The sequence below is a fragment of the Sminthopsis crassicaudata genome, chromosome 2 (assembly GCF_048593235.1).
Source record: "Sminthopsis crassicaudata isolate SCR6 chromosome 2, ASM4859323v1, whole genome shotgun sequence".
Lineage (NCBI taxonomy): Eukaryota > Metazoa > Chordata > Mammalia > Dasyuromorphia > Dasyuridae > Sminthopsis > Sminthopsis crassicaudata.
Window position 1 is genome coordinate 40,052,766 of NC_133618.1, and position 13,542 is coordinate 40,066,307.

The following is a 13,542-nucleotide window of genomic DNA, read 5'->3' on the forward strand; positions in this document are numbered from 1 at the left end:
AGGGACCGGAAGTGGAAGGTTCCAGTTTGGGGGAAAGTCACTGCTGCCCACAGCTTGGGGCCCTGCCATGGTGGCTGGGGGCCTGCAGGCAGCCCCTCAGAGGCGCTCTTGGCGCGCCTTTATTCCTATTACTTGCGCTCATCTGTTGGAGACGTGACGTCTTTGGGATCCCAGGCCAGGAAAGCGAGCAGTTTGTGGAGCCTGTGAAGATGTGGGGGAGGCCGTCTTGGGGGCTCCCGAGCCTGCTGACCCAGAAGGAGGGAAGCTTCCCGGCCTGGTCCCATGTGCCATTTGGTTACGAGGGCTGGGGGAGCCTTGCCGAGCCCTAGGGGAGGCACATCGTTCCTGCTCAGACCACTCCTCAGCCCCTCCAAGGGCCCCAGCCAGAGCTCAGACGGTCCTCACCCTCCCTCGCTTCCTCGGCCCTCTAAGTGGGCCCGGGACGCTTCTCTGCTGCAGCCAAGGTGGGTGGCTGGGCCTGTGGCTGAGGCGCAGATTGGCAGCTTCCCATGGTGTGGGCCTGCGTGATTGGCTGGTCCTGCCGGGACTCGTCTTCCCCGGAACATTCATCCCACTGCCTTGCCCTTCCTGCCCCAGAACCGTCCCTCCTAGGAGGGGGTGTTGCTCTTAGTGCCAGACCTCCACCTGTCCCCAGACTCCGAGCCGCCCCGAGGGGCCTGGAGGTGTCCTTCCCTCCCCAGCTGTCTCCTAAGCCCTCTGGAACTTCCTCCTGCTTACATGGTGCCGAGGCAGCGTCAGCCTTCCTCCTCCCCACCTCCCCTCACTGCACTTGGCCGCCAGCCCTCCTTCCTTGCAACAGCTGTTTTCTTGGGACAGACGGGTCGGTTTCCATTTTTTTTAGCCATTATCAACTAGAAATTCTATTATTCCTTGACTTATTTCTTATTGTAAAAGTTGCAGCCAGAAATCGTGCTGGACTAAGTTCAGGGCCCAGCTTGGATGTTCCCACCCCTGGATGTAGGCAGAAAGAGGGCAAGCCTTTGGAACAGCCCCCGGCTGTCTCAGCTCTTGTGTGTGTGTTGGGGGAGGAAGGGGTCACTTCCCTTAATGATTCTCTTTCTCCCCCCATCATCAGAACCTGCTTTCTTCCTGATTTTGGTTTTAAAAAATGGCAGGATGGTGAAAGTGTGCTGTGGGCCTTCCTCCTGCGCCCTCTGTGCCCGTCCCAGGGCAGGCAGCAGCTGGTCTCCCCTTTGACAGAGACCTGGCGGCCGAGCCTACGTGCGCCGTCTCCACGGGGTGGGGCTGGGGGGTGGGGGGGCCGGCATTTTCACATCTGGTTTGAGTGAGCCCTAACTTGCCTTGTGTGTACAAGAACAGAGCTATTTTTATCCGACATGTGAGGTTCCTTCACGTCACATCCACCAAACTTAAATCCAAAACATCCCAGAGAGGATTGTTTGTGAGACATTCTGCGGATTCCCATGTCGCCACATCAGGTTTCACTTAGCAGCATCTGCAGAACCTGGCTGAGGAGGGACGGCTCTGTCCACAGCGCTCCCGCCTGCGTCCGTCTGGCCAGGCCTGGACCGCCCCGTCACGGGAGCTGCCCAACAGCCGCGCTGCCAGTGGGGGACTCCTGGGGAGCACTCGTGGCCTTCCGCCCCCGCCGGCCTTTTCCAGCCTCTCCTTCTGCACCTAACACACCCCTCCTCTTTCTCACACTCTGCCCGAGGGTGCTTCCCAGCTCACGGAGCCGGGCTCACTTGCTGCCCTCCCTCCAGGAGCACAGGGAAGCCCAGGACTCTGAGTCCTCCATTGCTGCTGGTGGGAAACAAGCATTTCCTGTCCATCCAGGAAGGAGAGCGGAAAGTTGGAGACCTTTGAAACCTTAGCCAGAGGTGGGGAGTGTGCTGGAGGGCCTTCCCTTTGCTGAGCTGCCTTTGATGTGCCACCTCGGGCTCATGTGTTCCTTCTCTCTCCCTGACTCTGCTTCTCTTTTATGTAGCCCTGACTATGAATAATCGGGAGGGGGGAGGGGAGGAGTTTGGGGAGAGGGTCATTCCTTCCCCAGAGCTGGGAGAGCCAACTTCCCTTCTCTTACTGTCCCTCCCCCAAGTCTCCCCTTCATCCACCACTGACTCCCCCCACGTTTACCGGGCGCCATTCGCTTTTCCTAGCACTCCTAACAGTGATTTTAGTTCTGTGCCCTTTGAGTCTTGGCAGAGGCTGAGTTTTATGAGGGCAAGCTGGGCCTTTTCTCAGCCTTCTCGCTTGGCTCCGTGCTGAGCGCAAGAGCAGCTCCCCATCTGCTCCCCCAGCCTCCAGGCTTCCGAGATACAGGGTTCCTTTTAAGTTTACTTGTGAACTCCTGGCTCCCAAGCCAGCGTTCCTGGGTCCTACCTGAAGCCCAGAAACGCTACCTTCCCCCTCAGAGCCGAATGTCCTGGAGTCATTTTTCCCTGCTTAGATTTTCCCTGGGATTGTTCCTGATAGACTTCTCGCTACCTGGCCTACAGAAGACACAGGGTAGACTAGAGAATGGGCATCCCGTCCTGGATTCTTATTTGGGAGAAACCTAGACCTGAGCTCAGCCTGGCATTGCAGCCTTTCTGGAGAGAGGGCCCAACTGGTCCTCAAGCAGCCGATGCCATCGTCCAGAGGAAGTGCTTGTCAGAGACATGCCCCAGTCTGAGACATTTTTGCTTTCTTTAGAAAGAAATGCAGGGTAAGAATCTGAGAGGTTGCCTAAAGTGACTTTGCCTTCTTTTCTCTCATTTCGTGAAATCGCTGCCTTTATCCATCACATACAGTCATTGACCACACCACTCAAGTAGCCTCTGCCCTTTGGTGGGCTAATATGGGAACAGTGTGATCCAGGGAGAAGTCAGCGCCCAACAGATGTCAGAACTCATGGTTCCTGGCCCAGATCCTTCTCTTCAGCCAGCCTGGTTTGCCTGTATGCAGACTGGATTCCCCTCCCCAAAGGAATCACAGGGTGGTTAAGTCAGTCTCAGAAGGAGCAGAGGCTCTGGCTGGGCTTCCAAGTCCTCCCTTCTTTAGCAAGCGCCCCCCAGCAAGCTCACAGATGCAGGTGCTCACTCTGGGTACTGTCCTGGAAGTTTCCCTTAGAGAATTTCAGACATCCTTCTGATACTCAGCCAGGGTCTACAAATTCTGTCAGATCTGTTCAGTAAAACTTTACCGAGTGCTACTGCATGATGGGTACTAGGAATATGAGGAGCCTACATTCTGTGAGGAGACAGACCATGCATACAACAAGTAGTACAAGATCAAGCATGAAGGGGACAAAGGAGAGATCAGACAGGCCATGTGGGTAGGAACGTTTGAGAAAAGAGCACCAGTAAGAAGTGGGAAACTGGGGACAGAGTCCCAGGGGTGGGAGCACTTGAGCAGAACCTTCAGCCCGTGTTTTTAAAGACAAGAAAAAAAAAAAAGGAGATTAAATATCAAGTTCCACAAATACCTCATAGTCCATTTTGGCTGGAATATTGACTGAGTGAAAGAGAATCATGTGAAATGAAATAGGAAATGGAGAGCACGGCCTGATTGTGAGAGGCTTTGAGAGAGCAACTGATGGTGTTTTGGCCCAAGAATGCCATCACCAGCCCTGTGTGTCAGGAAGCCTAGGAGGCATTTATGTGAAGGATGGTTAGAGGCAGAAGGACTGCTTGTGAGAGTCCAAGAAAGGTGCTGTGGGCCTGCACAGAGTTCCAGGCGAGGTGGATCAAAGGGAAGAGCCAGAGTAAGGGATGCTTGGAGAGGACACTCGGAAGGCCTCAATGATGGGATAGAAATGGGGACCTCTCAAGAGAGGAAGAAGAGCCAGAGCGGCTCAGGGTGTGGCTGAGAGAATGGTGGCTGTCTCCTTAGAAGAGGAGGATGTAAGGGCTAAGATGAAGGGTTCACATGTGGACAAAGTAAGTTTCAGGGACTGACAATGTATTGAAGTAGGAATGTCCAGCAAAGGCCAGAACGGGAATTCCAGCAGCATCCAGAGACCCTCATTGGACAATGGCAGCAGTGAATGTTAAGGGATTGAGAGTTAGAGAAGTCCCAAGATTTAGTTGAGTCTCTTCCACCTATGTAATGGTTCTGTTACAATCACTAATCAGACTGAGCACCTGAAGGTTCTGTAACCTTCATTCTTAAACTCCTGCTGTGTGTCATTGAAAATGAAAGGCCAGAAGTAGCTATAAAACTTGAAGGGAGTTTTCAAAGCCACGGAACCATCAAGATTAACAAGAACCAAGTCCTTGACAGAGGAGGTCCATGTGACGTTGGAATGCTCCCTTGACAAAATAAAATGAGTACCTAGCCAGTCTCTGTGAACTCAGAGTATTAAAACCCCAACTCTCTTCTCTGGTGATCCTGAAGCAGTCATTATGTCCCTCGTGATCTTGTTATATATAGGGTTCCACTTGGTATTGATATTGATATATCCCACTCTGGAGACCAATAACTGTTAGGATTCTCACAAGATGCTAAGTCAGTTATCCAATTTAGCCCGGTACTTAACAGTTCTCTAAGTACTTAGTACTTATTAGAACTCTACAAGATTCACACCTTTAAGAGAACATATATAAGCTAGGAGCCTCAACCAGGATGCACTCTGGGAGATTCACAAGCCAGAGAAGGCAGCTTAAGCTCTCAGAACAAGGGGAGAGATAGGCCTCTATTAAAGCTAACCGGGCCCCAGGAAAAGAGACAAGACTTTGAAGGAGAAAATAAAGAATTTGGACCTTTAATCCTTGGCTGCATTTGGAGTGATTATACTGAACTGAAAGGAAGGCTGCCTCCAGAAGCCCCCCAAGAAACCTGCTCCCAAAGAACATTGCATTTTAGAGAAGAACATTACAGATAGCACAGAGCCTTTCAACAGCTTATTGGAGTGATAGGTTTTAATCTCCTGGCTCAGAATACAGCCCAGTAGCCTGCTACTCAAGGAGGAATTAGAGAAGACAATGTCAGGAAAAGTTTGATGAGAACGGTGCTATTGGCTTCCCCTCTCCGGGCTTTCTGTGAACATTTGACTTGGGGTGCTATCTCCCTGGCAATTACTGTGCCAATGGTAGAAGGCATCACAACTACCAGACAAAAGCTGGTGGTATCCAGGAGGATGGTGAGGGGGCTCTTAAGCAGTAGCTGTCCCCCCTGGGCCAGGCTCAGAGCACTTAATATAATTCTGTGGGCTGATTTTACACATGGAAAAAAGTGATGGCCAAGAGAAAACCAGCTCAATGTGATGCTTTTGGGGACTTGCTGTTGTATACTGGAACCATCGAGACTCAGAGATGTGAATAACAGTAACGATAGCCGGCATTGCCTAGCACATTTAGGTTTATAAAGTATTTATGTATACTCTCTAATTAGCACCTGTGAAGTAGGTAATATACTTACCATCCCTGCTTTTACAGATGGGGAAACAGGCTGAGGGCTTGTGACTTGCCCATGTTCTCACAACTATTAAGTTGCATCTCTTTGTATGCCCTGCAAGGGCCCCCAGCCCCTCTGTCATGGAGGAGATAGGCCCCTCACTCAGTCTCTGCACCGGAGAAACCCTTCTTTGACTAACTCCCAAACGGCTCCCATTTGTTTTTGGAGTCTCGGGAAACCAAACATGGATTTGTATAGCAGGAGATCAAACTACCAGAAAGCCGCCAGCAGAAGGCCTTCAAAGTGGCTTGTTTTTATACCTTCTTGTACATTCTGGCTATTTGTGTATATAAGAATATATGGATACATGCATGCCAGAAAACGTGCTTTTAACTGTATAGACCCCATAGAACTAGACTGGCAGCATGAAGGTAGGGGAAGCTAAAGAATGAGTAAGAAGCTAGATGGTGGTAGAGTAACTACGCCAGGAGATCTCCTCCTAAGGCGTCGGCCCTCACCCAAGCCTGAATATTGGGTCAAGGCCATGTACAAGGATGCGACAGACACGATGCCAGAAATAGCCCCCAGGGACAAGAGTGGGGCCTGCTCGCCACTTTGGTCACTGGTACTTAACAAGCCTCAGATTCCCTCAGTAGAGATCCCAGAGTAAGACCTGTGTTCCAGGACATCCTCTATGGGTCTCCCCAGGAAGCAAGGGACCTGAGAAGGACTTTTCTTAGAATAAATATCAGAAAAAATTCTTCTAAGTATGTCTAGCCTCTTCCTTGTAGGGAACTTTGGGAGGAAGTAAATAAAGGAAAAAAGGCTGCCAGAGAGGAAATGGATTTTTCAAATGTAGGTGCTAGTGAAATTAGAGCAGTAGCTCCTCAGGAGTACGAGGTTGGACCGGTTTTCAGGTCTCTGAGACCCGTTTCTGCTCACACGATTCCATCACCTCTTGTCCGAGCCGAAGCACAGACTCCAAACCGCACTCTGGGCTCTGCTCCGGTTCCTCTTCCATTCCACTACCAGCCCAGCCTTTGTGTGCTCTTGTTGCCTTTGGGTTCCCAGCCCAGACCCGGCCTGCCCTCCCCTCCCTCTCCATCCGTCCCCCTCCATCTCCTCCTTCGAGGCCCGGCTCCGGTGCCTGCTCCTCCTCCTCCCGACCGCCCTCTCAGTGCACGTCCCTGCACGGGGTCTCCCTGTTCCCTTGAAGGTGTGTCTTTGCAGTCCCAGCATTCAGTCTGGCAGCTGGTGCCTCCTGAAGGCCCGCTGTCTTTGGAGACTGTAACACTGTTGATGATCGTGCATGGTCTTCGTGTGGGATGCAGAGATAAACTCCTGAGCTCGGGGCCTCCAGGGTGGGCCAGTTACAGGCCAGAAGAAGCCAGAGGCACTCTCTGCCAGGCCAGTACGCTGACTGCGTTTGATTTCCCTGGGAAGTGACCCCACCCCCAATCAGAACTGTAATCTCACTTTCGGCTTCACACTTACCCTTGGTCCTTTGACCTTGGCCGTCTGCCAAATTACTTCTGTCTCATCCCTGTAGAACTTTCTCAGAGCCCTTCGCTGGCGGGGCCGAGGGGGCCAACATAAAGCATCAAGTTAGGGGAGAGGATAGACCCGCCGATCACACGTTGATGCTCACGTCTGATAGATTGGGGAGATCAGGAGAGGGACCACCCCAGACACACTGATGGGCTTGTACTTGGGGAGGACCAGCATGCTGTGGGCTCCAGGGGGGCTCTGAAGGAACTGCTTGGGGAGCATTGGAGAGCTCCCTGTTACAAGGCCCTGACCCCGGGAGTCTGGGGCTCTCTGCCTTGCAGACAGGTCTCCATACACAGATGGGCTAGCATGGAGCGTCACTTGACTTTCACCTGGGCCGTGGGGCCGGCCCTCGGGATTGCAGACGTGCAGTAAGCCGGGACAGGGGTTTAGCTAAAGTACACTGACGGGTACCAGGGCGTGGCACCGGCACAGCTCCTTGTTCAGCTTTTTGGTGCCAGAATGTGCCAGGCCCTGAGCGTGTGAGGCCAAGGTGAGAGTCCATTCCAAATGAGTTCTCATTGTAGGGGAGCCAACAAGAAGTGCATGTAAAAAGACAGCCTGGGTACCTACAGGTTCGTGGTTGGGGCTTCCAGGAAGAGTGGGAAGGTCAGTGAGAGGTAGGTGAGGAAGCGACTGAGGTTGGGGGGGGGGGCAGAGAAGCTCAGCTCAAGTGAGGAGGAAGAGGAGGATCTGGGAGAGGAGGAAGGCCGTTTCCTAGGGCTCTCAAGACTAAACGAGGAGTTTCCATTTTATCCTGAGAGAGTGGGGAGGGAGTTCCAGGCTGGGTCCATATTCAGGGAAGAGTCTTTGACAGCTGTGTAGGAAGATCTGAATTGGGGAGACCTCTCAGGAGGCTGTTGGGCTAGTGAGGGGGTGTTGGTGACTGGATGGAGAGGAGGAGGTCCCACGCAAGGTCTGTGAGCATGTCAAGTAATGGCGCTTGGTTGGTTAGGTGAGGAGACAGATAAAGCCAAGATAATGAACCCGAAGCATCGGAGGATCACGGGGACTTGGCCAGGGAAAGGGAAGCCATGACAAGTTTAACTTTGGATATGTCGAGCCTAAAATGTCCAGCTGAAGGGGGGACTGGGGCTGGCTGTGCAGTGCTAGGAGTCCCGGGCCTGAAGTCCTGGGGCGGCCCAGAGCCAAAGCAAGGGGAACACCCACATGCTAAGGGGCCGGATGGAGACAGGACAAGCCAGCGATGTCTGACCAGCAGGGAACTGTCGGGGGGGAAGCGGGCGGTCCGGGAGAAGCCCCGAGAGCAGCATCCAGGAGGGTGGCGAGCTTCGCTAGGTCTGCCGCACAGAGGGGGAGGATGAGGAGGATGGTCCCTGGGGATGTGGGAGAGAACTGCTTCTGAGGGAGGAGGGAGGGAGGCAGCCACAGAGCCCAAGGGCAGCAGGAAGGAACAGAGCCGGGAAGGGCAGGAGAGGAGGGAGGTGGTTCCTTGGGCCTTTAAGCCCCCTTCCAGCTCTGTCCGGATGATCCACGAGCTTGAGTGACGTCAGGGATCCCCGCGTCAGGCAGAAGTTAAGCTGTTTTGTGACAGGTTGTGGCCGTGTTTATAAAAACCAAAGTGTTCCGTGGCCCTCCTTTCCTTGAAGCAGGATCAGTAAGCGAGTGGCTTCTTTCCCTCTGCTACATTTGGCCCACGATGGCCCTTCCTGTCTTTCTTTTTTCTCTCCCTCAGCTAGCCCTGGTAGAGAATGAATTACTTTGTGTACGCTGTTTTATAGCGTTTGCTAAAAGGAGTTTGTTTGACAAAAGTAAACAGCATGTGGACGTACTTCCCTGAGGATGGACTCGGCCCAGAGTCCGCCCCCCCCGCGGCCCCAGAGCCCCGAGGTAGGTGCCTGCGTTCCTCTCGGTCCGCGCCGCGTCAGCCGGCCTGACCAGCGGCGCTGTTCCCTCTTTCCAGGTTCCAGAGGTCTGGAGTGTTCGCCTTCCTCTCCCACCATGAATTCTTACTTTTACAAGTTCATGATCAACTTGCTGAAGAGGTTCAGCAGCGAGCGCAAACTCCTGGAGAGCAGAGGAGCCTTCATCATCAGGTCAGCCTCCGCCTTCTTCCTTCTGGGTTCCTGCTTTTTTCTTAAAATGGCACCGGGTGCTCAAATCTCTTCCCCCCTGCCCGCCCTGGCTTAATCTTGGGGTTAAGCGACTTGCCCAGGATCACGCAGCTAGTGAGTGTTATGTGGGCGAGGCTGGATTTGCACTCGGGTCCTCTGACTCCAGAGCCGGTGCTCTCTCCGCTGCGCCATCGAGCGGCCCCCGAACCCCCGTTCCTTTGCTCCCCTGTGGTGGTCCCGAAAGAGGAGGCCCAAGTCCTTCAGCCGCTCTGGGACCGTCTCACCCAGCGGCTGGCGTGGCCTTTACGAGGCAAGTCCAGGTGGATGTTGGGAAACGCAGCCGCTCGCTTAGCAGAGTTTCCCCTGAGGTTAAACATCCTCTTATTGGCTTTGTTGTCAGATCCTGTTTGGGGGGGCGGGCGCCTGAGCCAGATGGAGCGTGAAATGAGGCTGCGCGGCAGGGAGTCGGCCCGCTGAGCCCCGTGGTGGCCCCGCCTGGACCAGGCTGGCCCGGCCCGGCCTCCGGCCCGCTCTGAGGGGCTGCTGAGCCTTTGTCTCCCACCTGACTCGCGAATGGGGGCACTGGAAGGGCGGCCTGGGACAGCCGGCACCGGGTCACCTTCAGGCCCGTTGAATCTAGGGCACAGGAGCAGACTCTGTCACCCAGGGGCTGTCTCTGGAGAGGCCGAGCCACCCCTGGGCACTGTGGGGGATGGAAAATCTGATCTCCCTGCCTCACGGGGCTCGGCCTTTAAATGAAACTTGGGGAGGACATTCCTTGGTGTAGGATTAATTGCTGAATAGGGGGCTCTGTGTGGGCAGTGAAAGCGCTGCCAGAAGCCCCAGAAGGCAGAAAGCTCAGGGGTGGGGGGCGGCCTTTCCCCTCAGACACCCCCCAGAGGACAGTCCCGCAGGGCAGCAAAGCTCTGTAGAGCATCTCCCGTTCCTCCAGCTCTTCTTTTCAAAGAGCAGAAAGGAAGAAGGTGACTAGGAAAAATCGGTCTCATTCCCCCCGGCTGTGAGACAGTCAGCTTGGATCTTCCGCTTGGCGTGAGAGGGAGATGGGCAGTCCCTGGACAGCCCCGAGCTGAGGGTCCACTCGGTCTCCTCTCTACCCCCCTCCAGCCTTGGGACCTGGGGCAGGACCCCCTGAGGGTCCTTTCTCTCCAGGCCCTGTTCCGGAGGTCTGTCCTGCCCTTCCGCCTAGTGTTGTTGTGAGGCCTGAACGGGACGGTGTCCCTGGAGGGGCTTTGGAGACTGTCACCCTCTGCCTGTCGCTGACCCTGCTCTCTGTGATGAGGGCTCCAGGCGTCTGTGCTCTGGTCTCACTTTTTTTAACAGCTTTGGCCTTTGATTAGCCGACCTGCCCTCCATTCTCCCTTGGATAATCCTTGATCCTGGGTCACACCCCTCCCTCAGCCTGCCCCCCACCCTGGGCTGCTGAAAGTTGCCAAGGAAAGCCACCCAGGCTCTTATTGTTGCAGGGAAATCCCATCCGCAGTTGTGTGAAACCTTCTCCCCCGAAGCCCCCAACACTGTCCTCGCTCCCTTCTGTCTCGGGAGGACAGATACGGAAATCAGCTCAGTCCTTCAGGCGATGAGCTCTCGTTCAGTGTTCCCCTTAAAAAGCACCTACTATGTGCACGGCACCTTGCTGAGTGCTCACCATCTGTGGGGGAGACAACGAGCAAACAACGTACAGAGGCACACTGGGTAATGGGTAATGGGCAAGGGATGGCGAGGTGGAAGGCCCTGGCATCGAAGGATTCTGGCTGGCACTTGAGGGAAGCCGGTGGGTGAAGATGAGGAAGGAGAGCATCTCAGACCTGCAGGTCAGCCAGAGAGAGTGCGGGGCTGAGAGGGGAGGTCCTGCTCATGGCCCAGCAGGAAGCCGGCCTTGCTGCCTCGGAGAGCCTCGGGAAGCGAGCTCCAGGACTGGGAGAGGAGAAGGGGCCGGCCCACTCCTGGAAGGCTTTGCAGGTCCAGCGGCCCGGGCCTTTGGTCCTGGGGCTCCGAGGGCAGGGCCGGCCCCGCACTTTGGCCAATGGGAGCCCTGGAGTGGAGCGGGCTTCCGGGGGCAGACGGCACCACCCCAGCCCGGTGATCGGCACTCGCTCGCCCCCTGAAATCCTCCCTCTGGCTGCTCCTTCCCCACAGACCACAAACCCTTGTAGGCCTTTCTTAGAAAGCCGTCACGACCCCGAGCGTCCCTCCGGCATTCATCCCCACAGGTGGCTCCCCCCCCAGAATCTTCAAGGAGCCTCTTTCCTCTTTCCCTGCCAGGGCTCGCAACTTTTTTCACTCGTGACCCCAAGACACTTTTGACCCCGGGGTTATAGGTGGTGTAATGCGGGACGGTGGCTGCTGGAGATCCGGCCCAGAATGGATCTCCTCGTGTCAGAGGTGGCACAGAGGCTCTCTGACCTCCCCCTCTTCCCTCCGCCTCCAGCGTGTCCCAGTCCTCGGCACCTGTGTCAGCAAAGGCTGCCCCGCCGCTCCTTCAGAGGCTCTGATCCACCGCTGGGGAGGCTCGGAGAACCGACCCGTCCCTTGACACATAGGCATAGAAAGTAGGCAAACAGATAATACGTCAGAACGATCCCGTACTCAGGTGTGAGAACCGATTTGGGGTCACGACCTGCGCTCCCCATCAGGCTTTCCCAGTGCCCCCGGCTCCGTCCTGGGCTGCCTTTTTCTCTGCCCCTGCTCTCACGGGCCCCAGTTTCATCTCCATGCAGAAGGCTCCAGAATCTGAACTGCAGCCCCCATTGTTCGCTCCGTGCCGCTCATCCCCCTTGGATGCCCTGAGGCCTCCTCCCGGGTCACACGTGGAGCTCTTCGCCTTCCCTCCGAGACTAGTCCCTCTTCTGCGCTGCCTTATCTGGGGTGAGGATGCCCCGGCCTCCTGGTGCCCCAGTCCATCACCTCGGGGTCGCCCTTACTTCCCAGTCACTCTCTCAGGAGCCTGTGGCTAAGTCTCATCAGTTTCCGTGTCTCTTCCCCTCAGAAGCCCCCCAGACCCTCCTCACTTCTTCCCTGACCAGCCTCTGCTGCTCAGGGTCTCCTACAGCCCGGGCGCACGCCACTTTCCCGCTCGGGCTTCCCACTGCTCTCCCCCGTGGGCCCTCCTTTCCGGCAGCTCCTCTTCCAGTAGTCACACGGCCTTCTCCGCTCCCGTTTGACAGGACTCTCTCTCCGCCATTTTGCGTCTGTCTGCATAGAGAAAAATGAGGCTGTGAATCAGCTCCAAAGGGGCCAAGAGTTTTGGAATTGGGAGGGAGCCCAGAGGCTGACCAGGATCTCCTCCTCTCTGTGGCACCGGACCTCACGAAGGGGGGCCGGCTGCCCGGGCTGCGCTTCCCGCTGTTCAGTGACCCGGAGTTCCCCTGAGGCCGCCCTTGCCCCAGTGCCGCCTTCCACGTGGGCCACTGCTGCCCTCCTGCCTCGCCTTCTCTCGGGGTTAACGCGGCCTCGCACTCCGTCAGGTCAGCCTCAAACTCAGGGTCGCCGATAAACTCCTCCCGGGAGCTCACACGTTTTCCCAGCGTGACCTTTGCCCGAGGCGGCCCTCCGGAGACCGGCAGGGCAGTGCTCACTGCCAGGGCCGCCCCCCTCTGCCAGTCTGTCTTGAGCCCAGTCAGCTCCAAGAGGAACATTCTCCTGGAGGCAGTGCACCTAGCAGATTGAGCGCTGGGCTGAGAGTGAGGAAAAGCGGGGTCTCCATCTCTTCTCAGCCCCCCCCACGGGCTGTGACAGCCAATCACATTGCCGGGCTGAACCTCAGTTCCCTCCCTGTGCCCTGAGTGGCCTCCAGAGTCCCTGACGGCCCTGAATCTGTGGTCGTGTGGTTTGTGTCAGAGGGCAGGACCCCCGGAAGCACTGACCTGGGGATGGGCTCAAGCAGAACTGACTGCCGGCCTTCTCCCCCGCGTGTATCCTGGGTCACGGCCGAAGGGCAGAGGTGCGAGCCCTCTCTGCCCTCATGAAATGGTAATTCCTCAGCCTTGTGCCATGTCTGTCTGTCTGTCCTCGTGAAGCACCTCGTAGATTAGTGCCCGGTGAGAAGCAAAAGGAGAGGCAGGGAGGCTCTGGTCCTGTCCTGGCCGCAGGGCCCGACTCCAGGAGACAAGACGGCGTAAAGTCGAACCCGGGAGGTGGGGGAGGTGGGGGAGGCTTCTGTCCCCCAGAGCGCAGGGGGGGACAAAGTCATGTCGCTAGCCAAGGACCCCTCGTCCCTCCCTCAGGAGAACCGGGGCCTTCTTCTGGCCACGGAGCCTTTGCTGGGCGTCCCGACTTTCTCGAGCTTCCTTTTGAGCGGTGCTTGGTTGCAGAGCAGCATGGTAGGGAGCCAGAGAGAAGCTGCAGTCGTTCGGGGACTCTTCTGGGCACTGCCAGGCCTAGTCAGCGCGACTCAGACTCCCACTGGAGCCACAGCCATGCCTCAGAATTCCCGGGGCTTGTCTCTCTCTTCCTTCTTTCCTAGCCCCTGGGGTCCTGGAACGGGGGTCAGGCCATCTCTCATATCCCCACCTATTAAATGAGACTCTACCGTCTGGACTGT

General features: G+C 56.0%; 1 protein-coding gene across 2 annotated transcripts in view; it reads left to right on the forward strand.

Annotated features, from left to right (window-relative positions):
- Positions 1–13,542, forward strand: part of VAC14 (VAC14 component of PIKFYVE complex) — a 105,678-nt gene that overhangs the window by 56,066 nt on the left and 36,070 nt on the right. For both annotated transcript variants that reach the window (XM_074285936.1, XM_074285935.1), the window contains exon 14: positions 8,831–8,963. In XM_074285936.1, the coding sequence (XP_074142037.1) occupies positions 8,831–8,963 (133 nt within the window). The remainder of the gene's footprint in view (positions 1–8,830; positions 8,964–13,542) is intronic.